Source organism: Phyllostomus hastatus, unplaced genomic scaffold, assembly GCF_019186645.2.
Source record: "Phyllostomus hastatus isolate PE091 unplaced genomic scaffold, TTU_PhHast_1.1 phas_contig_210, whole genome shotgun sequence".
NCBI lineage: Eukaryota > Metazoa > Chordata > Mammalia > Chiroptera > Phyllostomidae > Phyllostomus > Phyllostomus hastatus.
In genome coordinates this window covers 13,321,252-13,345,257 of record NW_025333737.1, presented here as the reverse complement: position 1 = coordinate 13,345,257, position 24,006 = coordinate 13,321,252, and the positions used below count along the sequence as shown (strand labels likewise).

The window sequence follows — 24,006 nt, the reverse complement described above, 5'->3', positions numbered from 1 at the left end:
GGGCAGAATCTCTGGCTCTGACACTTTTCTACGATTTGTGCCCAGATGGTGGGCTCTTCCAAAGCCACATGAGCTCTGGGCACTGGGCTCTTACCCTGGGGAAGACCTGGGAGACTAGGAAGAGGGAATGTGAAAGACAGACCCAAGCCATGGCAACACAGCTCCACCAATGAGCCGGTAGGTAAAGCAACCAGCTGGTGGCTTTGTTTTTTCAATCAAACAGGATTCATGGCTCATGGAAGCTGTTCCTGCTCCTACCCAGACCCTCTAGAGGCCAGGAGAGGTTGCCCTGGAAGGCAAGAGACACGTGGCAGGAGAAATGTATGCTCCATGCAAATCGATTCGGGCATTAGGCAGAATCGCTATTAGAAGCTGGCAGCCCTCCCTGACTGGCAGCTGCCAGCACAGCCTAATTAATCCAGCAGCCATGGTGGGGAAGAACATGACACTTCATGACTGAAAAACAAGACTAAAAATAGGCTCCATTTTTCCCCAAGGTCCCCCACCCCCACCCCTTGGTTCCCTCTCCTCCTGGGCTTCAATGGGAAGGGACTGGAGAGGTACTAGAAATGAAGTGAAAAGGGCACAGAAGAAAAGCTCCCCACTCCCCATAGGATTCTGGCTGCAGATTTGATTTACAATCTCTTCCAGAGTTTGATGAGTATCTTGCCTCCTTTCCTGGGATGGCAGTTGAAGCCAGGATTTTTGAAGACAAGCCAAGAAATACCACTTATTTGGTTAACAAAAATGGATCGGAGGACAACCACCCAATGTACTAATGTGTCGGCACTAATGCAATGTCCTAAGTGAATTAGCAACCACCAAAACGTATTGTACACCCAACAGTGTACCAGACGTAGGGAGTGCCAGAGGAAAGAGCAAGCCCATCGTCACTGGCATGTGATAGCAACTAATAAAAGGATAAATGACACCTATAAAACATATTATACTGAACTGAAAAATAGGCAATGGACTCAGTAGACATTTCTCCAAAGAAGACATACGAATGGCCAGTGATGCTCAACATCACTACACATTAGGGAAACAGATGCCCATCAAAACTATGAGGCACCACGCCACACCCACCAGGGTGGCCAGACAGTAACGAATGTCGGTGATCATGTGGAAAAGTCAGGACCCTCATATGGTGCTGGTGGGAATGGAAAATGGTGCCATGCTTTGGAAACCAGTTGGAAGTTCTTCCCACTCAGGGATGCTTATGTTTGGAATTCTGGAACAAGTGATAAAATAAAAGTGGGGGGACAACTTGGACCTATTCATGGCAGCCGTGGGGATGACGGCAGAATGAAAGTCTGATTCTACTTAGAAGATGGTTCTTGTCATTGCTGCTCCTGGCCCCTTGGAGCTGCTCATTCTCAAGCTTCCAGATAAAAGACCATCACGCCCTGGTCACGAACATCCTTCCATGAAATGCCCTTTCTGCTCCAGCTAGACCCTGACTACATGCTTTGAGTATTTCCAGTGCTTCTAATAGTTGCTCTGGATAATAAATTTAAAAAGCAATTTCTGAATGAGATGGCTTATTTTGCCAGCACACGACTTCAGGTCCATAGGACAATGATATTTCTCTGTGTAAATTACTAAATGGGTACTGCAGCATCTTAGCTACCGCCAGTCCAATTCCCAGAGCCCACTTCCCTCTGGCCAGCGCAGGGGTCTGCAACATGCCGCAGTGGCCTAGGGATTATTTAGAGCTGTGGACAATTGAGAACCAACAGTTGCTTTTTCTGAACACCCCTTATCTGCCTCAAAGTAGAGCCTCCTGAAAGAATTAAACTGTCGCAGCCCCTCCCTGCGAGCTTCACAGCCAGAGAAGGCTGACCCCTATCACCAGGGACCAGAAGTAAACACCAGGATAAGAAATGCCCTGAAGAGCCACTGCCACAACTCAGATAGGAGATGCTATCATATCTCCTAAGGCCGCATTTATTTTTCTTAAAAGTAACTTGTTTTCCCATAGGTGCCTTTCTCCCCTGCCTCTTCCCCTATTAAAATGGTATATAAGCCCCAAATTTAACCACCCTTATTTTTTGAGTTGCATCTTTCTGTGCTCTCAGGTACTGAAAAATTTCTTTTCCCCTGTTAATCTGTCAGGACCCCAGTCACCAATCCTAGGGGGCCAAGGCAAAGTTTTCCTCCATGGCACCACTCACCAGATGGATAAAAGGACTCATAAATGCTGGCACCAGTCAGATAGTGACCCTACTTTGTGACCGGTGACCGTACTTTGATCAGGAGGCAGACACATGTCTAATTTACCATGGGATTCCCTCCAACACCCGGGCAGTTTGTTTCACAGGTTTTGTAATTTAATGAATTACAACTGCAAGGCAGCCTCCCCAACACAGTGACCCCAGGACCTGTGGTTGGAGGATACGGGTCAACCTGAGGCCGGTCACCTCTTGGTTATACCTCCACAGTGATGAGTTTGGTGATTTTTTAGGATTACGGAAATACTTGCTGTTCTATAGTTATATCACATAACTTTTCTGTCTTTCCTACTAAACCTCCTTGCTTCTAAGATATATGTTCCTACTCTTCCAAATATGCCAAGAACCTTTTAAATTACAAAATGATGGACGTGGTTTAGATCTGCACGACGGGAGCGATAAGTACTTTGTTGTCCTGCGCCTCACTGGTTGCTCATTCACATGTGCTGGAGGAGGGTCAGGATGACGTCTGAAACATTCTTGGAAAACAGAAAATTCAGGCTGCAAAGGAGCCGCAAGGCTGCTCAAGGCAGCTGCCCAGTGACGCTGGAGTCTGCTCAAGGACACAGCCTGCAGTCTGGGTGCTCCGCTCCTGTTCAAGCGCCCCCAGTGATGGTGTGATAGACTGTAAGGCGCCCTACTGTGCTCCCAGGTGACTTGCACACTGAGTTTTCTTCCTTAAATGGAACCCAAAGCTTCCTCCTGGAATTCCCACCCACTAGTCTTTGTCCAGTTGGCCTTCCTGGGGTCTCATACCCTCCACAGGCCTGACTCTTCTCCCCCCGAATACACAATTATCCAGTTTTATCCATTGTATAGCTTGTCTTGTGTTAAACGTTCTTGGTTTCTTCAGTCATTTTTCACATCATTTGGGTTTCTGATCCTAAAATTCATGCAAAAATTTTTTTAAAAGTAGAGTAAGGAGGAGGGACTTACCCTAGCAGATATCGGGCTTTTTATAAAGCTATAGCAATTAGGAATTTTAGGATTATATTATCAAATTCTTAAAAAGCAACCCTATTGCCATTTTAATTAGATTTGCATTAAATTATAATTGATTTGGGAATTGATGGCAATTTTATAAAGTAGCATTTCCCATCCATGAATACTACCACTTGTCTGGGATTTTTAAAATATCCTCCACTAACAGTTGATATATTTCTCCAAAAGGATTCAGTATATCTTGTGGATTTGTTGCTGGGTATCTTTTAAGTTTCTTTTTCTATTGTAAACAGAACTTTTTTCAATAAAAAGATTTAGTTTATTTCTTTCTAGAAAGAGGGGAAGGGAGGGAGAAAGAGAGGGAGAAAAATATCAATGTGTTGCCTCTCACGTGCTGCCAACCAGGGACCTGGCCTGCAACCCAGGAATGTGCCTGACTGGGAATTGAACCGGTGACCCATTGGTTCACAGGCTGGCGCTCAATCCACTGAGCCACACCAGCCAGGGAGTAAACAGAACTTTTAAAAATTCTATTTTCCACTTATTGTTCCTGGTGCATAATATTGCTACTGACTTTTGTACATGGATTTCATACCCAGCAATCTTAGTGAATTTTCATCTTATATTGATGTTAGTAGTCCAGGATAACTTTGATCAAGCCATGAATTATTATTATTATTATACTCTGAAGTATTTGATTTGCTAATGTTTTATATAAGGTTTTCATGGCTGTGTTCCTGAGGTGGGTCTGTAAGTTTCCTTTTTGCACTGTCACCACTCAGTTTTGTTGTCAGGGTTCACGTGAGAGGCACCACTCTACTCGCTGCCTGCCCAGCAGCCACTGCCAGAGAGGCAGTCACGCCTCTCTGGAGCACAGGATGAACAATCTCGTATCTCATTGGTTGGAACTAAGTCATTTAGCCACTCCTAGCTGCAAAGCTGGCTGGGAAGGGGGTTTAACTGACATTTTCAACCCATGGATTATTTAAAAATGTTTACATTTCTCAACGATTAAAAAAAATCTTTTTGTGGTTGTTGTTACCAATTTCTTTTTGTAATGAGCCAACAGGATCTCCATGATATTGATTTTCTGGTACTTGTTGAGATTGATTTCTGGCCTAGTTTGTAGTCAAGTTTTGTACATTTTCATGTGTGTTTGAAGAGCACGTTATTTCCAGGATGTACTAGTGTCCACTAGATCAAGCTCGTCATTCTGTTGCTTGTATCTTCTCTGTGCTTGCTAGATGGTCTGTCTACTTGATCTCGAGGTTTATTAGACTGATAGTATGTTAACCCTGACCGGCGTGGCTCAGTTGGTTGGGCATTGTCCTACAAAGCGGAAGGTCACTGGCTAGATTCTCGGTCAGGGCACAGGCCCGGGTGGCAGGTGTGCTCTCCCGTCAGGGGGTGTGTGAGAGGCAACCAGTCGTTTTTTCTTACACAGTGATGTCTCGGCCACCAACTGGCAGTGACTGCGGAACACTGCAGATGGCTCGTCGACACACGAGAAAATCATACAGAGACAACCAGGTCCTGTGGGGAAATAGGGATGGAATGGCCACTCCCTCTAGTGGGGAGCGCCTTGGCCACCCTCCCCAAAGGAGAATGCCCCTAAGGGAGAGCGCCCCGTTCTCCTGCCCGAGCAGGCCTTTACTGGGTTCGTTTGCATAAGAATTCAGGTAAAAGCTCATTACTCGTTGCCAGGAAGTAAGGATCAAACAATAGGTAACAAGGAAGTCTAAGGGCCTATTTTGAGTCAGGGTCAAAGAGCTGTAAAACTTTGAGGAACAAACTTACTTCTTCCTTGGACCCTTATCATTCAACTGAGAGCATTCTAAACAAAGCAGTTTTCACAGGATCTTACATATTCTTTCTTAGGCCTGATCACCCAGGGAACCCGCCCTTTTCAGCACAGGGCTGCACCACCTTCTGTTATTGTTTCAGGCTTAGGTGGAGCAAGGGAAGTAAGGCAGCCAAGAGATTAGGAGATTTTCTTGCAGACAATGAGGAATCAGGCTATGTCAAAGCCGAGGGGTAAGGGTCCATCACCCCTTTTGCTGTAGCCCCCAAAATCCTTCCTTGGGGGCCTCCCATGTGATCGTGCCTGTCTTAAGTCGTTCCCTCCTTGGGGAACCTTACCCATCATTGGCTAACTGACCAAGCATTGGGGGCCAGCTATGGATGAAGTAGCAGAAGCAGCACTCCTGCCAGGGAGATAAGCCTGTGTCCTTGGTGGTTTATGGTTCCAAAGTCATTCCCTCAGCCTTAGCCTTGGGGGGGTGGTTACAGCTTCTGATACCAGACAGGGCGGTTCCCAACACAGTGATGTTTCTCTGTCTCTCTTTCTCCCTTCTTTCCCCTGTCTTGAACATAAATACATTTTTTAAAAACTGATATTATGTTAAAATCCTCACTGTAACATTAGGCGACTTATAATTTTGTTAGTGTTGCCATATTTTTTTTTTTGACCTAGGCTGAGGTTTCGGATTTAACTCGCACACCTTTACTGGGACCTTTACTGGGATCACGGATATATTCTATCTCATCATCAAAACGTGCTTTCTGCTTGTGCTTCTGGAGGACTTTCTCTGTTCTTCCTCTGCCTTCTGCTGGATCGATCAAGTTTTCTCTGGGAAGTTGCACACTGGTGAATTCCTTTATGGGCCAGCTTTACCTTTGGACTGTGAGCGCTCACTTTAAAGAATTTAAGTTAATCAACTTCTCCCTCCCTTTCTAAACAATATTAGCGACTTAGATTGTGTTTTACTACAATTACTACCCTTTCATCTTCTGCTATTTACTGTCTAGTATTTAAATTCCATGAATATGCTCCAATTACTCACTGTTAATATTTTTTAACATTCTGTGCTCATTCAGATTTGTGCAGATGTTCACCAACTTCTTGTTTATTATTATTTCTAGACACACCCCTCCTTCGTTGGGATCAATTTCTTTTTACTTCAAGTGCATCCTTTACTAGTTCTTTCCATATGCGTAACCTCTTTGGGTTTTATTGTCAAAAATTATTTTTAGGCTCGATTCTCAGTTCCACTTCCCTATTTTTATGGGCCCAGGACACAGATCTTGCCCCCTTACGCGCATGGCAGCCCTAGATGTCCCACAGCCTCCAGACTCCTCAGCATTAGCTCGTCTGCTGTCCATTCTGGTTCAAGTTTCCTCTTTATTTCTCACACCTAAGGATTTCCCTTCCTTTGTTTGGAACTCGACTTTATATTGTTATATTTCATCCTGTGTTTGTCAGACGAGGTGAGGGGAAGGTCCACATCAATCTTTTTAGTTCTTATTCCTGGAAATCCAGATACTCTATTTATAACAAATTTCCCTCTTACTAATGTTTATTCTCCTTTAAAATAAATATCATATATTTTGATAAAGAAAGCTGACATGACAGAGAGAAGCTGGACCCCTCTTGTTCTTGTTCTTTATAAAGTTTTCTAGAATTTTTCTTGAATTTGGTGAGTAGAGAACATTCCCCAGGCAATAACTTGGGGAAATATAATCAAATGCCAAGAAATGAAATTTTCTGTAGGTCTGTGCCTCCTGTCCTACATCTCCCTCACTTCTTTTTGCTCTGCAGAGATGACCCCTGCTCAGTGCTTGAATTACATCGTCTGCACTAACAATCCAGGGCAGCACATTGGAGACCCTTTCTCTGTAAGGAAGCGGCCCATCAACAGCTGGCTGCAGGCGGAACTGGTTCCAAGCCCTGGGAAGGTAAATGGGATCAATCTAATTTGCTTTTCATCCCAACTCAGGACTTCCCGGGCACTGCATCCCTGGGCAGATTAATAGCACGTGTTGGTTTAATCAGCCCATGGCCTTCGGTGCCGGGATGTTGGCCTGAGGGATCACCGCACACCCTAGGCACAGGGCCCAAACTCTCCACCAGGGAGGAATAGTGTGCTTCAGCCTTCCGGAGGTTGGAGGCCATGTAAGCACAGCGGACTGTGAACATCTGACTACGGTCAAGGCACGGGGAATGGGTTGGGGATGAACTGGGGGCACTGCCCAGCTATTACGTTGGACGTGCTTTCTGAATAATCACATACGGGCCAACGGGAGATGCTGTACCTGGGGGATAATGAGCATTCCTGGACATAGCGAACACCAGGCTGGTCACACACTGGTTCCCTGGAGTTGACAGTTACTTTCAATAAAATATATTCCATATGGCACGTGACTACAAATTTCTGACCCCCCAAAAAAGTGAAACAGAGAAAATAGGCTGGAGTGGAGGTGTAGACTAGGGAGAAGATCAAACAGGAACCAATAATCAATCATACCATTGGTGATAAGAAAATAGGAAGAGATTAAAAAATATATTCTGCAAAGCAGAAATGGCAGTCCTGACCGGTGCTGCTTTGTCACCCTCAGTGCTTTACCCTCCCCAAGGAGAGGAGACAGCCTCCACCTTGGGGAGGACGGCCCCACCTGAGAAAGGAAACCACCTTAGCATTGCCTGTTGTACTTGAGTCCCAGCCCCCATGGCACCTGCTACCTTCAACACTTCTCTACACCTCGCAGACAAAGCCGTCTTCTCCGTATGCTGACCCTGAAGCAAAGGAGGAGACAAACTCCTATACTCCTGAAGATCAGATTTTATCTTATCCTGTCACTCAAGGTGTGGGGAAGCTAAGAAGAAGGCTCCTCCTGATGAAATGCAGTTGAGGGCTGTTCTGCAGACCGCAGGGGATTCTGTTGTTGGAAGCAACCTAAGCTGGTGGATGCAGAAGGTGGACATAATGACTTTCCAAGTCACCTTTTTATCCTGGACACTGCCTCTACCTCAGGCCTGCTGTGGGTCCTGGTGGGAGGGGCCCCTGTGTGGTAACAGAGCCCACGGGTGGCACGCCAGCGACCACCACTTACCTGTTGAGATACACACGCTTCTCGGTGAACTGCCCATTGCCGTGGTGCGGGTCCTCGAAGGGCTCATTCTGGACAACCTCCACACCTTCCCCTCGGTCGCTCTGCTCGTGGCTGTGCTTGCTGATCATGTACAGCTGTCCGATTTTGTACTATAAAACACAGACACAGAGGTCAGCCCACCTGCTAGCCTCTGAAAACAGCCCCCCATCAACGGTGCCGCAAACAACTAATATCAGCACTCTCTGCTCAGAGAAGATAGCAGACACATGGGCCTGGTGTTACTTTTCCTCGGGAGCCAGGAGGACGGCGAGTCGTGAGCAGAATGCAGAAACGGCATGTTCCTGTGAACATTATGTATCACCTTGGCAATCACCTTGGGTCTGGCACCCCACCAGCCCCTGGTAGCAGCAGGGAGGCGGGAAGGCGGGAGTCTCCCTTCCTACTCTCGCCCTACAGGGTTAAGTGGAGATAAAGTCCTATTTTTCTCAGCAAAACGGAGGCCAAGGTGTGCTCTTTCTGTCACTTCTTTCTGCCTAATTAACTGAATTGCTGGGCACAAGAGGATTAGGTGTCACCTGTCTCTTCCATCACCTCTTACAGAACGTTCAAGCTCTCCTGGAGGCCTCTGCCCCCTAGGACAGCAGTTCTCAAAGGTGGCTGGACATTAGGATCACCTGGAAGCTTTTAAAAACTCCAGATGCTCAGGCCCCACCAGAGTGAACCCTGTGTTCTAAAGATTGATCCACAATGAGGAAAATCCATAGCATCTTTAACTATTTTTTATCCAACTCCATTAACAGTGTGGAGCCTTCCAGCCCAGGGTCCCAGAAGCACCTTGCATTTACATGAAAATGATAATATGGAATAACATAGAATGTGAACAGTTTCTGTCCTGTCTTCATTTTCAAGCCCTTCCACTCTTCTCCCCACCTCTCTAAAAGCCCTGGGGCTGGTGGGCATTTCTTCCCCCAATGAACTTCCAGGGGTGGCAGAGCTAATTTGATGAAGGGAAAGAAGGAGGGGGGAGAGTCCAGAGGCAGGAAAATGCCACCCTGCTGTGGTTCTTCCCATGGATTCGAGGTGAAACAACATACATGTCATCATTACCAAGGCCCCGGGACAGAGTGGGGGAAAGGGCCCTGCGTCTGTAGCAAGCTAGTGACCGTTCTGAGTTGCTCCCAAAAGAGCCCAGGCCAGGAAGGATGTAGGTCTCCTGTCTATATGCACACAAGAGAGAAACAGGTTTTAAATTAAATGGGCAGATGAAACATACAAGTCAATGGTGCAATCGGTTTCAAAGCCGAGAGGACACACACTTCACTCTGAGGCAGGTGCAGGGCGGGGAGTGTGAGGAGCATCTGAAAGGCCCTGGTCTGAGGCCAGCCCCAGGGACAAGGCCTGGTAACCATGACAATGAGAGCAGCAGCTAGCTGGGTCTCCTCAAAGGGCAGTGCTCCCTATCTGTGCCATGCCCCTCCCCAGGATGGTTGGCATTTTAAATGCCTTAAAAATATTGAATTTATTGGGATGAAACTGATTAATAAAATTACATAGGATTCAACTGTACAATTCTGTAATATAGAACCTGTATATTGTATTGTGTGTTCACCACCCAAAATCAAGTCTCCTGTCACCATTCATCCCCTTTACCTTTTTCTATTAAAATAGTTTTAACAGAAGTATATGTGTGCTTGGGAGGAGGAAGAACTCTGAGGACAGAAGTAGGAAGAGGAGAGAGGAAAATCAAGGACAAAATCTATTTTTAAAGCAATTTCTGGGAGCTCTGGCCAGGTAGCTAAGTTGGTTGGAGCATTCTCCTGATGCACCAAGGTTGTGGGTTCAATCCCTGATCAGGGCACATACAAGAATCAACCAATAAATGCATAAACAAGTGGAACAACAAACTGATATCTCTCTTTTTCTCTTCTCTCTCTAAAATCCAATAATTAAAAAAAAAAAATTTCTGGAATAAGAAACATGGCCTGGCTACCCCTTAATAAATCCTTACTCTTACTTTTGCTCACAAAGACTAACATTCTTTCAAGGAGGAAGACAGTAAGGAAAAGCTTACAGATTAAGATCTGCGTGATACACCCATGAGAGCAACAGTCCACCTTACGCAGATGGGCACATGAGCCTGTAATAGAACAAACACTCAGCTGCCGGGGGTGGGGAAGATTTCACCGGCAGTTACTTAGTAGTTGGTGTTCAGAAAATAAGTGCATACCTACAATGAAATATTATTTAGCCATACAAAGGAATGAAATACTAATACAGAGCTGCTTAATGGGTGTTATGGGTTGAATTGTTTCCCAAAATTCACACGTTAAAGTCCCAGTAACTCAGAATGCGACCTTATTTGAAGAGGCTCTTCACTGAAGTAATCAAGTTAGAATGAGGGCTTAGAGTAGGCACTAACTGGACAGGACTTGTGTCCTCATACAAAGAGGTAAGCTGAACACAGACACACAGAAGGAAGACAAGTGCAGAGAGAAGACAGCCACCCGCCAGGCAAGGATGCACCTGGAGCAGATCCTCCCCTCACGCCTTCGGAGGAACCAAGCCCGCCTACTGACACCTTGATCTTGTACTCCACAACATCCACAACCGTGAGACCATAAGCCTCCAGTTGTGGAAGCCACCCAGTCTTTGGTGCTTCGTTACAGCAGCCCAGCCAACTAAGACAGCAGAGAAGGGACAGGGTTTCCTTTCAGGGTGATGGAAGTGTTTTGTATCTGGATAGAGACGGTGATTGCACAACACTGTTATACGCCAGGTGCCACTGAAGTGACTTTAAAATGATTAATTTTATGTTACGTGATTTTCACCTCAAAAAAACTTTTTTTAAGTGTTGACTCTGCTTCTGAAGCAGTTACCCCTAAACCCAAATTCTGTCAAGGGATTCAGTGGGGGGCGATTTGGCAGAAGGGACATGTCTACCACTGGATGATCTTCAGGAGCTCCACCCCACTCACCTATGAAAAATATATGGCTTCAAGGACGAGGCACGGCACAGAAAGGCCGTTAGCCAGACGTGAGTCAGCCCTGCTGCCCTCGGCTCGAGTGCTTCCTGCTCGGCGGAGAAGGGAAAGGGCCGCGGCAGCCGGCGGCTGACTCACGGGCGCTCAACGGAGGGCCTGGCCGCCCGGCCTCATTGATCATTCCAGGGGCTCCTGAATGAGCTAGTGCAGGGCAGACATCAGCCTTAGCTCATTAAGATGGCGTCAGTCTGGGGGCGCCCAACGGATGCTGGATGCAGAAAGGTAGGTGACACTTCGGGGGTGGCAGGACACTCAAGCCCAGACATTGCGATGGTCAAGGGCTCTGAAGTGGTCACTTCTTTCCTTCCCCAGCACATCAGGCCCGCTTGGCTGCTTGTGGCCATCGGAGCCGGCCACCCAGAAGCAAAGGTTTTGTTGTTTTTATAAACCACAAACTGACTCACAGACACATGCATTTCTCAGTTGGGGGAGAGGGCAAGGCAAACAGTCCATGAGCCATCCGCCTCAAAGTCACCAGGCACAGACCTAAAAATGTGGAATTCTGGGCCACTCCAGCCTTTTACATGCAGCCTCTCGGGGAGAGGGGAGCTGGGAATCTCACTCAAATGCACATGGAATGCTGAGAACCACTGGGTGAGAGAGAGGTGAAGGCATTAACTAGGACTTGCTCGGTGTAAGAAGGTGCCCAGGCTGAAATGTTCCATCTTTTGGTGACCCATTTCTTCTTCGATGCTCATGTCTTGCAAAGCTCCATCCCTAGTTTAGGGGAAACAGCCTGTCCCTGATCACCAACCCCAAACTCATGTGCCAACTGAACACCACCAAATCCAAAGACTCAGGGCTCTGAAGACTCTGAAGCCAGAGAACTGATAACAGAACTGATGATGGTGGTGGTGGTGGTGACTGCAGAATATAGCTTAACTGACTGCCAGTAAGTTAGGCACTTTGCATTCTTTCAATGACTCATGCAGAGAGGTATTTTCAGAGGAAGAAGGTGAGTCTCAGAGAGGGGAGAGCCTCTCTCTATGTCACGAGGCTTCTAGGTGGCAGTGCTGGGATTTAACACCTCCACCCAACTTCAGCCCTTATTTCTCTAACAGGTGAATTGCTTCAACAAATCAAAGCCTCACTGTGATTACAGACGGGGGCGGTGGAAGGGTGGGGGGGGGGGGTTGTTCAGAGCCACTGCCTTTGAACCCTGCTGTTTCAGAAGATGAATAACAAAGGTCTGATATCATTTGAAAGATCAAAGTTGTTTAAGCTGTGCTCACACATGAAATGGCGGAGCAATTATGCTCTAACTTTGTAAAATCTATTGTTACGATTCTAGAGTCTGGCTAATCATCATTCCAGGCAAGCAGGGTTAGAGACAGCTCCACACTGCAGGGCTGGGCCTCCGAGGGAGCCACCATCAGAATAGCTACCCCAAGTAATTATCTCTGCAGTCAAAGAACATCTTGGGGATTCGGAGCCTTCCCAGTGGCACACAGCACCTCGGAACTGAGAGAAGGCAGAGTTGCATGATGTGCCTGGGCAAGCTTGCAGTTTGCCGACTCTATGGCGGGGCACAATCCACTGAATCCAGTTTAGCCTCCAGCCCTGATTTTCGGAAAAGCCAAACTCCCGAGTATGGTAAAGGATAATTAATGGAGCACCAATAACACCATGAACATAATTCTTGCCAGAACTAGTGGACCCAAAGTTTCAGGTTCCACAGAACTCCTAAGACTGATTTTCACTTAACTACTCTCCACAACTGCGAGCCTCAGAGATGTCTGCAAGCCAGCTTCCTATGTCCCCCGCCCTGGGAACCAAGGGGCAGTCATCTAGCTTCCTTCCAACCAGTTCCTGTCTCCTCCCTTCCCGTCCTCTTCCTCTTCCCCTGTTTGTCCCAATTCCATTTCCAAACTTCATGGTGTGAAAAGGTGGGGACCTCTGCTCTGCAATAAGCATCACTGATGCCGGAGGGAGTCACCTCCTGATGCTCTGACTGGGACCTGAAGGCAGGCCTCACCATCACAGCGGATGGATGTCACATAACCTAACAACCACGGAGGAACACCTACCCTCTGACTCACCATGGTATCATGTATTTTTTCACCTGTGAAATGTGCGTGACTCCTGCCTATCCTCCTCTGGCTCTGTGGATGAAGGAAAGAGTAGAGGGTGACACAATTTGGTTATTCTTGGGAGATTGCCACATTATTCGTAGCACTATGAACACATTTATTTCAACTCTTTCTTCCAGCCTTCTTCACCCTCTACACACAGACCTCCAAGCAGAGCGAAGCACAAGGAGCCTGCTGAAGAAAGTGTCCGAAAGAGAGAACATCTTGCAGGATTCCGGTGTACTGCAGTCTTCACGCCCAGTCATGCACAAATCGTAATTACACACAAGGAGAGAGATACGATGAGTCCAGATTTTAACACCCTCATCTCAGAGCGCGGGAGGCTAGGGCCGCTGCTTTCTGTAATCCCACAGCACAGCTAAGGCACTAGGGAAAACGTTCCTGTCTAGCAGACAACAAACTCTGTGGGCTGGCACCTGCCTTTTTTTTTTTTTAAAGAGGGAAAGATTTATATGATCTGAAGAGAAACCAGAGTAAGCTGCTTTTTTAAATGAAGTTTTATTAGAACACAGCCAAGCTCATTCAATCTGCAGCTACTTTCACGATACAACAGCAGAGTTGAGTAGTGACAATGAAGATTGTATGGCCAGCAAAGTAAGAAATGTTACTATCTGGCTCATTATAGAAAACGTTTGCTGACCCCCATTCAAGCTCACTGGTACCGGGGCCAGCCTGAGTCAGCCTTAGCTGTTCCCCTAGACCGGTGCTGTCTGGTATGGTGGCCACTTGCCATATATGGTTAGTGAGCATTTGAAATTTTGCCTGTGCAATGGGGGGACTTAATTTTAAATTTTCTTTAATTTTAATTAATTTAAATATAAAAACTGACACTCAATTCACTTATTAGAAAACCTTTACATATGTTTGCTTGGGTGTGTAAATCTCCTTTTTCAATTGGAAACTTTATGAAATCTAAATTCATAGCCAGTACCACTAATGAAAGTTTAGCATCTGATCTCAAGATTTTGATGACTTGATAACATCCTGCTCCCCTCAAAAAAGTAAAATAGCTCATTAATAATTTTTATATTGATTACATATTGAAAGTATAGCATTTTGGATATTGTGCATTGACTAAAGTATAGTCTTAAAATGAACTTTACCTATTTCTTTTTACCATTTTAAATGTGGCTACTATAAAATGAAAAATTATGCACAAGGCTCCCATCTGTGGCTCCTTATTTCTACCGAACAGTGTTGGTCAAGACCCTCACCTGGGGCCGTGGGCTGTGAGAGTCAGGCAGGCTGTCGTGCCCCACCAAGAATGCAGAGGCGGGCAGTCAGGTGACAGAGCCAAGCCCAGGGTTTCCGAGTGATCCTAAGCTAGCAAGGTGGAGCGCTGGTAATTAGGGGTGTATTTGGAGAGGACTGGCGATTACCTGGCCCTCCAGAGAAGTGATAATTGCTCACAGTGTGCTATGGTGGAAAGCCCTGGGGTTTTAAAATGGAAAAAGTGGAGCCAAAGTCCTGGTTCTACCTTTGATTAGTTCTATAACCTCAGACAATTTACTTGTCTGAGCCACAGTTTCTTATAATTAAAACGGGACAAGCAAAATACTTCGCAGGACCTGGCGAGAACCAAGTGAGAAAAAACTTACAAATTAAAATGCTTATAAAATATAAAACTGTACACGAACCTCAAGCAACTGCTGCTTCGGTCTGGGAACTTGCCTGGCTGGGGCTGCAAGACCTGTGTCTCTCGTTTCCCTGGGATGCTGCAGTGCTCTGAAGGATGGGAGGACAGGCCCCTGCCAGACACCTGCACAATGCCAAACCCGAAGGAAACCTGACCATCTGCCTTTCCCTCTGTAAAAAGTCCACCAGTTGGCAGTCAGATCAAACATTTGCCACAATATTATAAAAAGTCTGGGCCCTGGCTGGTGTGGCCCAGTGGATTGAGTGCTGGCCTGCAAACCAAAGGGTTGCCGGTTCAATTCCCAGTCAGGGCACATGCCTGGGTTGCAGGCCAGGTTGGGCCCCCAGCAGGGGGGCGCACAAGAGTCAACCACACATTGATGTTTCTCTCCCTCTCTTTTACTTTCCATCTCTCTAAAAATAAATAAGTAAAAGATATTTTTTAAAAAGCCTGGGGACTTCTCCTTATAGGAGGCCCCTAGAAGAGTCTGATTCACAGGGACAGAAAGTAGGATGGTGACAGCAAGGGGTGTGGAGGGCTAGAGTTTAACGGGCAGAATTTCAGGTTGGGGTGATGAGAACGGTCTAGAGGTGGTGGTGGTGCCGATGGCTGTACAACATGAATGATTTCAATGCCACTGAACTGTACACTTAAAAAATGCTGCAAGTGGTCAATTTTATGTGATGTATGTTTTATCTCAGAGGTTTTTAAAGTCTGGAACATGTCATTTTTAAGTGAGTATGGCTCACCTGCTTCATAAAGGTGGCCATCAACAAGGATTCTACTTTTATGATTATGAAAAAAAATTTATTTTAAAGGAAAGGGACTTTTATGCTTGATGGCTCTCGGGTTTGGAAGCTGATTTGAAGGTGGCGAGCCGAGCAGACGGGTGAGCTGGTTTGTGACCTCCCTCAGAGACACTGCTGTACGAGACGCCCCTCTTGCTGCCGTGCCAGGGGCATCGTCTGGCTCCCTGTGCCCTCAACCTACATGTCTTCAATATTAGCATTCTGCAGAGTTCACACTGCTGATGCTCCCCAGCAACGTGGTGCCGACTGGGACATGCCGCAGACAAAGGCCCTGACACGAGGGAAGGGTGATTAATGGAATACAAACGCATTGTTGCCACCATATTAACATGAACAGGGGGGTAATGAGAACACCCGCTCCTTTTTCAATGAGACTGTCACAACTCATGGCCTAGTCCCTCCACCTGCCTCCTCAGCCTGGAGATCCACCTGAGAGCAAGATATTAGTCCGATTCCTTTTTCCTTTGGGAAAGCAGTGTTCATTCTTACCTACCAGGGCTAGATCTGATTTGGGTTCTGCCAGGACCTGACTGGCTAACCCCTCAGTCTTTCTGGCTCTTTGATTCAATGCCCTGATTTCCCTATGTAGACAGGGAGGTTTAAAAAAAAAAGTGGAAAGTTCTTTGGCGTTTCGTCAGATCTCTCCTTGCCAGGTCAATAAACCACGAAAACCAATATCCGATTCCACAAAGAAAATACAAACCTGCAGCTCATATTTCAGGCTATCGGTGCATTATCACACACTTATCTTTCCTCCTGGATTTTTATAAGCAGCTCTCTGAGGTGTCTTGTTTACGTAATGCCTGTGTCATTATGCCAGGGTGAGGGAACAAGAAGGCTGATAAAGAGATTTAAGAAAGAGCCAGGTTATCGACATTAATTCAAAAAAATTCTCCTTTTGTGACAAACTAATATAAGCAGCATCATACACTGATGCGTAGCCCATCCTGAGCTTTGGACTGAAGAGAACACAGCAACTCAGTGCCAAGGGAAGGGCTCAGGCTAAGCTTTGTGCGGGTGCGAGCTCCGCTCTACACCTGTGCCTGCTGCGAGACTGTGCAAATCATTTCCAGTACGCTTGCCATCAAAGAGCAGAATGTACTTGACCAGATATGGGGGGGGGGGGGGTGCCAATAATATTCTTTGTAGCACATGGAATGTCAAAGAGAGCATGTTATCTGCTCCTTCCAACACTGGCTCGCGATTGCAGGGTGGTATTCTAGTCCTGAGAACTCATTTGATGCCCCGACTGCAAAGCCAAAATGACCGCAGGCAGCACACAAAGGCTGCTTGATAAGCATGAGCTGAAGTGGGAGGTGTCCTCCCTTGTATTTATAAATGAGAAGCTGCACATATTAGCCGTTAGTAAGTGCCATGAAGAATCACAAAGAGAATGAAGATGGGAACCACTAGAACTCAATTCAATACCATGAAGGTCATTGGCCCTTGTGGCAGAACATGGGATTTCTCCATGCAATTGGTTGTGGGAAGTCTCAGTTGTGGAGAGCCCTGTGCATTCAACAAGACTTCAGTGTGTGCCAGGCCCTGGAGACACTGGAGAAAGCGCTATGGAGAGGAGAGACCTGGTCTCTGGTGAAGAGGAGGGTTTCCTGAGGAGTTCCACCTTGAAGACATTAGTGCCACCTTGTGACACTGACCACAACCCAAGTAAATGGAGAGGTTTGGTGACAGGCCTAACCTTTAGAAAGCAATCAGTGCTCTGGTGTTTACTATGGAACCTATACCCACAGCCAATCTCAAGATTAAAAAGGACAAAACTGAGACAGAGCTTTCCCAGCAAGTGCATCCTGCAGCATCTCCTTGCCACCCCCCTTTGTTGATGCACATCTCCTTAACCTTGGCCTCAGAGTCAGAGGTGTTCCCAGGAGAGAGGCCTATCTACTTGTCGGGTAGCAAGGCCTTTCCAGAATGAGAAAAGCCCCTGTTTGGGACGCCTATGTCACCTATTGACCCTTTAAGAAAATGACTGGTAGCATCAAGGGACAGGGTAGTACTGGATAAAAGCACAAATATACTCGCATGAATCACGGCAATTAGTTTTAGTGTCTTTGAGACCTTGTGAGAACAGAAAGGCAAACAATGCAAAGAGAAGCACTTGCTGCTTTCCATGCAGTTGAACAATGGGAGTTCTAAATGTTTTCAGAGAGTTATTCAAGCCACTTCACGCCTAGAACAACAAGATCTCAGTAATATTTGAAGGTCACAGGACCTCTTTGCTTACTTAAGTGCTACGCGGCGCAGCAAGTGGTTTGAGGGCTCTGCTAATTACCAGGCAATGCTGAGAGTTAGGTGAAGTTACACCTTTCTTCACCCCACTTCAGAGGCAAGGCCCCAGGCTTCACACACATGGTACAGTGCCTTCAGCCCACAGGCAGCCTGTACTTGTATGTGGCTGGCTGTAGTGAAGGTACCATTTTCCTAAGCAATGGCAGCCTAAGGATGTTTCTTCCTTGGTTTAAAAAAAACAAACAAAAAAAGAGAACAAAACAGCAGTAACTGACAAGAGCTTATGATTGTCAACTGCAGCTCTCTGGAGACAGTTAATGAAGATAGGCAAAACAGAGTCAATTGGGTACAGTTCCAGAAATTGCTGCATTAAAAAAATCTATCTTCTGAGCTCCTGTTGTGTTTTGGGCTTATTCTAATGGCCTGGAGAGACTGTGAACCGGTACTTTCAAGGCTGAGCGGTGGCCCTGTCCTCCCGGCGCCAACAGTCACTGGGCCTCGCTTCGCTCTGTGTGTCCTCCTAAGGGAGGACGGGAACGAGTCCCCTAGGCAACGCCATAATGAACTATAATTTACCACGTTATCCAGGAGTTGGGAGAAATAAGAATGTAGCAGACATAATAAGGAAGTGTTCCTCACAGAATTTCCCCCCCGTGTTTTACTGTCATGAAATATACGTAACAAAGTTGACCATTTTAATCATTTTAAAATCTACAATTCAGTGACATTAAGTATGTTCACATTGTGTAATCATCACCAACATTTCCAAATGTTTTCATCGTTTCAGAAAGAAACTCTATACTTATTACACAACTCCTAATAGCGCCTACCCCCCTAATAACCTCTAATTTACTTTCTGTCTCTATGAACTTGTCTATTCTAGATGCTTCATATAAATGGAATCACACAATATGCTCTTCTTTTTGCAATTAATTTATTTCAGTTAGCACAGTGTTTTCAAGGTTCATCATGTTGTAGCATTCAGCCTTTTCAAGGTTGAATAATAGTCAGTCCAATGTGTGTATGTACCGCATTTTGTTTATCCATTCATTTGCTGTTGGATATTTAGGTTCCTTCTACCCCACTGGCCATATTGTGAATAATGCCAAGGTGATGAACCTTGGTGTACAAGTACCTGAGTCACTGCTTTCAATTCTTTTGAGTTTATACCTAGACGTGGAATTTTGGGTCACATGGTAATCATACATTTAAGTTGCTAAGGACCACCAAACTGCTTTCCCTAGCAGCTGCACCACTTTGCATGCCCAGCAGCAATGCACAGGATCCCAGAATCTCCACATCCTTGCCAACACTTGTTGTTTTCCATTAAAAAAATAAATAAAAGCCATCCTAATGGGTGTGAAGTGATCACAGGATGCTTTCAAGTCAAGTATAGGTTCTTTCTTGGATCTCTCATTCTTGTAATGTTCATTGTAGGTGGTGCACGGGCATTTTAAACCCTTCTTCCACATAAGTACTGAGACAGCCCTGGGAGAGATTTCAACTCTATTGTTTATTTAAACCAGAAATGGCAATCAATAAATCCTTCTGATAAAATACTGATGACCTGAAATGGTTATTTTTCAGGGGATTGGAGGGGGTCCCTTGGCAATGCTCTCGTTGCAAACATAAGACTAACTCAATGCAATAAATCCTTTTAAGTCAAAAAGGCCCCGACACATTCACAAACATTTAAGTCACTCTGTAAGGGCACTGCAAAAATGCAGCTACAGATTACTACCTTAGGGAGCCCGGGTGGTGGGCGTGACCTGAAAAGGCTCGTTAGGTTGTTATAGAAGCTCCATTCGGTATTATTTCAGTGGCCCAGCCAAGAATGTAGTAAATTGTAGAATCACACTGTAGAAGTCAGCAAATAGTCCTGCAGAATTTGCTTATGAAACAAATGTGTATGATTTACATTCAAAGATTTGGGGTAAAAAAGCCCTTCTTGGTAATTTGCATATTACATGTTTTTCTTGTGGATGAAGTCACTTTTTATCTGTTTCAAGTGACAGCTAATGCTGAAAATGTAATCTTGGAAATGGCTTTAAACTCTGCAGTAGACAAATGATTTCTCATACTTTTTAAAAAGTACACAATTCAGTGATTTTCAGTCTCCTCTCAAGGTTGTGCAACGGTCACCACTATCCAACCCCAGCACACTCATCATCCCAGAGGGAAACGCCACGCCCACTAGCACTCCACCTCCAGTACTGCCTCCTCCCGGACCCTGACAGCCAGGCATCTCCTTTCCAGCAACATGGGTTTGTCTATTCTGGGCATTTCCTACAAATGGAATCATACCACATGTGGCCTTTTGCAACTGTCTTCTTTCATTTAGTATGTTTTTAAGATTCATCCATACTGTAGCATGTATTGGTATTTCCTTCCTTTTTTATTGCCAAATAATGTTCTGCTGTATGCATACACCACCCTTTGTTCACTCATTCATCATTTGACAGGCATTTAGGATGTCTCCACTTTTTGGCGATTAGGAATACTGCTGCTATGAACATACGTGGATGAGTCTTTGTGTGGACACATTTGCTGGGTCATATGGTAACTCTATGTTTATCCTTTTGAGGGAGTCAAGCTGTTTCCACAGCAGCTGCACCATTTTACATTCCCGCTAATAATGTCTCATACTAACTTTTGATAGTTTTAAGTACTTGTAGAGACAAGGTCAAACAAGTGACTTCAAAAGCCAAGAGTAAGCTATGGGACAAGTGTGGCCTTGCTTGCTCATGTCACTGTATTTAATACTTGGGAAACATCCAGTGAACAGATATTGTGGGCAACTATCCAGCCACGTGGCATCTTTTCATTAATCTGCAGGGACACCGTGACTGGTGTAGCTCAGTGGATTGAACGTGGGACTGTGAACCAAAGGGTTGCCTGTTCAATTCCCAGTCAGGGTACATGCCTGGGTTGCAGGCCAGGTCCCCAGTAGGGGACGAGCAAGAGGCAACCACACATTGATGTTTCTCTCCCTCTCCTTCTCCTTCCCTTTCCCTCTCTCTAAAAATAAATAAATAAAATACTTTTAAAAAAAGTCTGCAGGGATGTTGGGAACTGCCCTGCCTGATTTTAGAAACTGTAATCCCTCATGGCTAAGGTTGAGTAAAGGACCTTGGGACTATAAGCCACTTAGGAAACAAAGCTTATCTTCCTTGTAGGGGCACCACCTCTGCCCCCTTTCTCTTCACCTGCTTGGCCCCGGGCAGTTGGATGACTGGTTAGCCAATGACAGGTAAGATTCCTCAAGGGAGGGACAACCTAAGACAGGCATGGTCACGAAGGGGCCCTCAGGTAAGGACTCGGGGGGCTAGAGAAAAAGAGGGTGAAGGACCTTCACCTCTTGGCTTTGACATAGCCTGAGTCCTCATTCTGTCTGCAAGAAGTCTCCTAATCTCTTGGCTGCCTTACTTCCCCTGTCTGACTTAAGCCTGAAACAATGCTGGAGGTGGGTGCAGCCCTGTGCTGGAAAGGGCAGGTTCCCTAGGGCAATCAGGGCTAAGAAAGAATGCATGAAATCCTATGAAACCTACTTTGCTAATACCCTCAATTTAAATGATAAGGGTCCAAGCAGGAAGTGTTTGTTCCCCAAAGTTTTATGACCCTTTAACTATCTGACCCTGACTCAGAATAAGCCCTCAGAGTTCTTTGAATGTGATCTATTGTTTAATCATTTCTGCCTGACAATGACTGATGAGCTTTACTATACACCCTGTATTCCTGTGCAAACTGAACCCAATAAAAACCTGTCAAGGCAACAAGGCAAGGGTTGAGGCGCTCTCCTCTTGAGAGATGGCTGAGGCGCTCCGAGGCTTTTCTCCCCTTGAGAGACTGGCCGTGCCGTCCCTTTTCCTCCACAGGACTTGGTAGTCTGTGTGAATTTGTCTCGTCTCATCCATAACGCTGCAGACCCCAGGAGCTGGGATCTGCGTCACAGGGACAATAAAGACCTAAACTTGACAAGACAATTAGAAGCTAAGACAGCACATTCAAATGTATTAATTTCGCTGCACAGGAGGGAAGTGTGCGCAGGGTTAGGAATGGAGGAGCAGCACAGGCTGTTGTTGTCCAGGAGGGCGTCACGTGGAAAATGGGGCTTGATTTGTGTGTGAACAGCCACTAGCCTGGGAAGAAGGAAGGGGGAAATCACACCCAGCAAACACACCCAGGACATTCACTTGCTCACAGCAAAACTGCAGTACTTCCCGGGACCCCTGAAGATGAACAGAAATAATAATAATAAAAGCTGCCACACAGTGCTAATATTGCTAGGGTCAGCATGCTTCTAAAGTGCTTATACTTACTTAATCTTCACAACAACCCGGCAAGGTAGGCAGTATTATTATCCCTATTTTACAAATGAAGAAACTGACTGATGCAGAGAGAGGCTGACTAACTTGCCCCAGACCACCCAGCTAGAAAGTAGGAGAGCTGGGATTTGAACCCAGGCAGTTGAGCTCCAGGATCGACCCTCCACTGTCTCTGGCATCAATCTCCTCAGCCATTTGCTTGACATCCAAATAAAAGGCTATTTACTTTATTTATAAGGCTGAGTGAAAAGTACCCTGGGGAGTAAAGTCACTTTCCTTTCTCTTGAATGCTGCTGACAGTTTTAGGTTGATGTTAGGAGGTTTCTGGGGTTTGTTTTTTTTTTCCTTTTTAAGGTGGGAGACAGCTGGGCGTAAGAGAGCAAGGAGAGAAGAGGTCACAGGGGAAGTTAGCAGGGGTGACAGAATTAGAAGCCAAGAGCCCAAGGGTCTGGAGCCCTGCTCCTGGAAATGATTTCCCCTGTACAAATTCTGACACACAGCAATGAAAGGACGCACACCCACCCATACAAGTCCTTGAGATGTGAAAGTAAAAATTAAAAGTAATGACTGCATCCAATTTGGACTCACAAAACGCGTGGGTGGAAGCCATTGCTGTAGCTGACAGCTGAGGTGACAGTTATTGCATGACAAGGAGGAGAACTTGCCTGCCTTTGGATCTGAATGTTTCCCAATGCGATTCTAAACCTGGCCTGGAATAATTTGCAGGACAGGAGCTGGATATGGACATTTTATGGGAGAAAATCCCTTCCGCTCACCAGTCAGCCTGAAGTGCAGGAAGAGGAAATGACTGTCTGCCTGCATTCACCCTTCCCAAGAGCTCACCAGTGAAGGCAGCGGGCTCCCGGTCCGGGGCACGCACTCTGATCGACCGGAGACTGGATTCCTAACGGCACTGCGGAAGGCCAGAGTCCTGCCTATTCAATGGCTTCATTAGCTACTGCAATTATCTGAATCTGAGTGTTCTGTGACACACTGAAGTGATATATGCTACCCTTCCTGCTCACCTTCCCATCCCCCAGAAGAAATGTACAATCTAAGCCCCACTTGTCCATCCCTAATGGTCTACCTCCTAAGACTGCCCACAGGGCAAACCCTGAACTCCTTTGTGGGAACAGAGTGAGGAAAAGGCTCTAAAAGTGAAAAATCGCATCTTCTTCCCTGCTTTTCCTTTCTCTTCTCTTCCCTTCATCCCATCCCTTGAGGAAGACATTTCCAGAACTGCTGACAAACCCCCCACCCTCCTCCCAGAAGGGAGGCCTTTCTTGCTTCCTCCTCTTGGGCAGATGGTATTTGCGTACTGACATATTGTAAATCTAGTCACCCAGGTAACGGGCTGCAGTTAGCAACAGCGCAATGCAGGTCAGCCTGATTCCTTCTAAAATTAGAAGTCAGACCGATATGATTTTTAACTGTTCAAGGAAGGATGCCCAGTTAGATGACAAATTCGATTCTTAAAATGAATTCTCAGTTGGAAGACTCAGTACAGTCGTTAATAAAGGCATTTCAATACACTAATAACACAGGTTTGGACACGGTGAAGGTGTAGCTCTGTGACTTTACTGTTTCCGTCTGTAATGCTACTGCGACTCCAGCTCTTGTTAGTCCAGTCATCTTCAGCCTCGCCTCTCCCTCGACCTTCAGTCAATTGGTCATTAAGGACTGCTCATTTTTAGCCAGGCGTCTCGGGCCTTCCCAAGTTGGCCTCCTTCGACCCCACCCTCTCTCTCACAGCCAAACTACCATATTTTGCTGTGTAGAATGCACACTCACATTT

At 46.0% G+C, this 24,006-nt stretch overlaps 1 protein-coding gene across 2 annotated transcripts in view; it reads right to left on the bottom strand.

Annotated features, from left to right (window-relative positions):
- Positions 1-24,006, bottom strand: part of PITPNC1 (phosphatidylinositol transfer protein cytoplasmic 1) — a 222,981-nt gene that overhangs the window by 106,692 nt on the left and 92,283 nt on the right. For both annotated transcript variants that reach the window (XM_045835968.1, XM_045835969.1), the window contains exon 2: positions 8,064-8,212. In XM_045835968.1, coding sequence (XP_045691924.1) covers positions 8,064-8,212 — 149 coding nt within the window. The remainder of the gene's footprint in view (positions 1-8,063; positions 8,213-24,006) is intronic.